This window comes from Etheostoma spectabile, chromosome 14, assembly GCF_008692095.1.
Source record: "Etheostoma spectabile isolate EspeVRDwgs_2016 chromosome 14, UIUC_Espe_1.0, whole genome shotgun sequence".
NCBI classification, from domain to species: domain Eukaryota; kingdom Metazoa; phylum Chordata; class Actinopteri; order Perciformes; family Percidae; genus Etheostoma; species Etheostoma spectabile.
In genome coordinates, this window is record NC_045746.1 from 10,711,672 (window position 1) to 10,714,689 (window position 3,018).

General features: G+C 39.2%; 1 protein-coding gene across 1 annotated transcript in view; it reads left to right on the forward strand.

Moving 5' to 3' along the window:
- Nucleotides 1-3,018, forward strand: part of LOC116702000 (sodium-dependent neutral amino acid transporter B(0)AT3-like) — a gene marked incomplete at its 3' end in the record, with an annotated part of 6,700 nt that overhangs the window by 777 nt on the left and 2,905 nt on the right. The window contains 3 exon segments of the mRNA XM_032536064.1: nt 1,648-1,795; nt 2,713-2,853; nt 2,955-3,016. Of these exon segments, the coding sequence (XP_032391955.1) occupies nt 1,648-1,795; nt 2,713-2,853; nt 2,955-3,016 (351 nt within the window).

Below are 3,018 nucleotides of genomic sequence, written 5' to 3' on the forward strand. Positions count from 1 at the left end.
CATCCATTTTATCCATGTGATGAAGGACAAAAATCCACAGTCCTCCTTTTGTGCAAAACTGTATTCAAAAGTTTCTATGAAGCCAGTATGAGGCTTAGACTTAGTCAAAGGATAAAGGCTTTGATTGCCGGTCTCTGTTAACACCAAGCACAACAGCAGTCTACCACAGGGCTACCACATATAGATGGACAACACTTCCAACATCTTACCAGCGTGTCTTTGGACTGAAGCAGCTGAAGGAGAAGCACACACTGGAACACCGTGAAAACGACACCAGCCGGCCGGAAAATGGGCCCGTTTCACGGCATAAACAGACATCTCTGGTCGTTTTTACTGTAATAAAGGAAATGGGATACATCATTTGGTATGCTAGATTAAGCAATACAATATACAATTTCACACAGCAGCTCTACATGTCGTTGCATTTGTGGTGTATCGTATTTGATTCAGCCACAATTCTGTTTGGGTATGTTCCCACAAGACTAGAAATGAACTTGTCAGTATCTACAATATAGTATAGATTAGTATTTCTGTAAATCTATGTTTCCCCTGGTGATTACAATAACAGATGCAAGTTTTGACATGTAATCATTTAAGAAACTATAGAAAACAGCAAAAACATGAATTTAACTCTTTGAGCAGTGCCCTCCGGTGATTACAGTACCAATAAAGATCATCACCATCATGCAATACAACTTTTTATTGTTATTGAGTAACTCTACACAAAGGTACTTCAGAGTCCTAATTCCAGTAAGAATATTTTAACTGAACCAGCGAAAAAACACATCCAGGTTTGTGGGAGAACAGACTACAATTGAGCTCACAGTCACAGGAAAATAAAGACATGATGGGTTTATTATTAATGATATTTTATCAGCTGCAGATAAGGAATATGACAAAAAAAGGGTTTGGCCACATCACCACAAGTTCAGTGCTTGTTTTCTCCTCTTAAAAAGCAGATTTCCCTACTGTAACATACTGATCTCAGGTCTGATCAGAATGTCCATTAAATTGTAATGACCGTTTCCGTTTTTCCTCCATTTTTGTTGCTTTAAATTTCAATTTTAGCCCTATTTCTCTTTCGTCTCTCACCGGTGTGCATGTACTCCCTCTGAAACACTCCCTGTTTGATTTAAATGTCTAAACTTAGCTGTATGAGTAAAGTTTGATTCATTTAATAAAAGATACAGGCAGGTTGTGACACAACTGTCATGGTGTCTTGTTACTGGCCGCATCCGAACGGTGCACTTAAGGTCAGTGTATCATTGAAACAGCATCAACAGGTTATCCATTAATCTGACGTTTAGCACACTCCCTTTTAAAAAAAAAAATGTTATTCCTTCCTTCCTGGCAGCCTGATTTCTTCATAAAAACAATACAATCTGTAACCCTCAAATCTGCACCTGATAGGGCATTAAAAGGACAGCCCACTAAAGACAGTTAAAAAAGAGGAGGAGAGGAACTCTGTACATCACTTGGACTAAACCACTCAAGACAGGATTTATTTTCACACACACTGAGCTGAGCTCAGGTGGAGAATTTTGGACCAATCAAAAATAAATCCCCCCCGGTTGAAGTGTATAATTTACAATTAGGAGAGTCGCATCCTAGTAACAGAGCTGGACTCGTGCTAAGCCTTTTTTCCAGCTGAGGATGGGCCAAACGAAAGACTCCGGAGTGCAGGAGAGACCCAAATGGGACAACAAGGTCCAGTACCTGTTAACATGTATTGGCTTTGCAGTGGGACTTGGAAACGTCTGGCGTTTTCCTTACCTGTGCCAAATCTATGGAGGAGGTAAGATGCCACTATATGAAGCTAACATATGAGCTGCTGAGTTAGCTTATATTCACACAATTGCACATCGACACAATTTAATTAAGTTATCTGTTAAAGATTTACAAGTTTTATTACTTTTTTTTTTTTTTTTACTTATTGCTATTTTTTCCAATGCATTTCCTTTATTTTTCAGACTATTTTGTCCAATAAAATGAATTGAATTGCAGCATCCCTTTAGATTCTTTTTGCCCCAGTATAATTAGTAATTAACAAATGGACTAGGCCAGTCCTTGTCAAAATGGTGAGCCGTATCTGTGGTAAACATCAGGGATTGTGGTTTTTCCCAGATTCCTGTATTGATTTCCACATACTTCCCAGTGAGATCTCTTAAGTCCCAAACCCACAGAATCCTAAATGGTCAGAATTTAGTTAGTAAACCGCAAAATCCTGTAAATGTGCAATGTGGATCACCTTCACGTATTGACTCGGAGATTCCTGCTGCCCACAAAGCACTCAGCTGAGCCTCTATTTGAACTTGGCTTAGTGATCAATTAGACATCTTTTTCTTGAGTACCTTTAGCCTTAACAGTGTGTTATTTGAAACAGCCGTGGTTTTAATACAGTTTTTAAAAAGCCTGACGGTGTTTTCGGCCACTTGGAAAACCACATTAAATTCATCAGTTAGTGCTTAACGTAATTCATTTCTTGGAGGTCTTTTAGCACTGCTTAGTTTAGCTTAAAATCTCCCTTATTATTGCTTGATGAAGTAATTTGTTTCACTAACATGGTTCAAACAGCCTTGACTTGATTGATTTTTATGATTATTAACCTTAATTTAAATATTCTCTGCAAAGCACGTTGATGAATACTAAGGGCTGAGGAGTAGTCTAGCTGATGTTTAACTGGAAAGTTAAATGTTTACTTCATGTGTTCAGGTGCATTCCTCATCCCCTACCTGATAGCGCTGGTGTTTGAGGGCCTCCCCCTGCTCTACCTGGAGCTGGCTATAGGACAGAAGCTCCGCATGGGCAGCATCGGTGTCTGGAACTCCATCTCACCACTACTGGGTGGAGTCGGTGGGTGGCCTAGAATTATTAGTAACATTAATTAGGTTATTTATTAGTCCGATTATTTTTTATTTGTGGTATTTAAAATGCCCTTTATTTCCTGTGTGTAGGAATTGCCTCCATGTCGGTGTCATTCCTGGTAGGCATTTTCTACAACACCATCCTGGCCTGGGT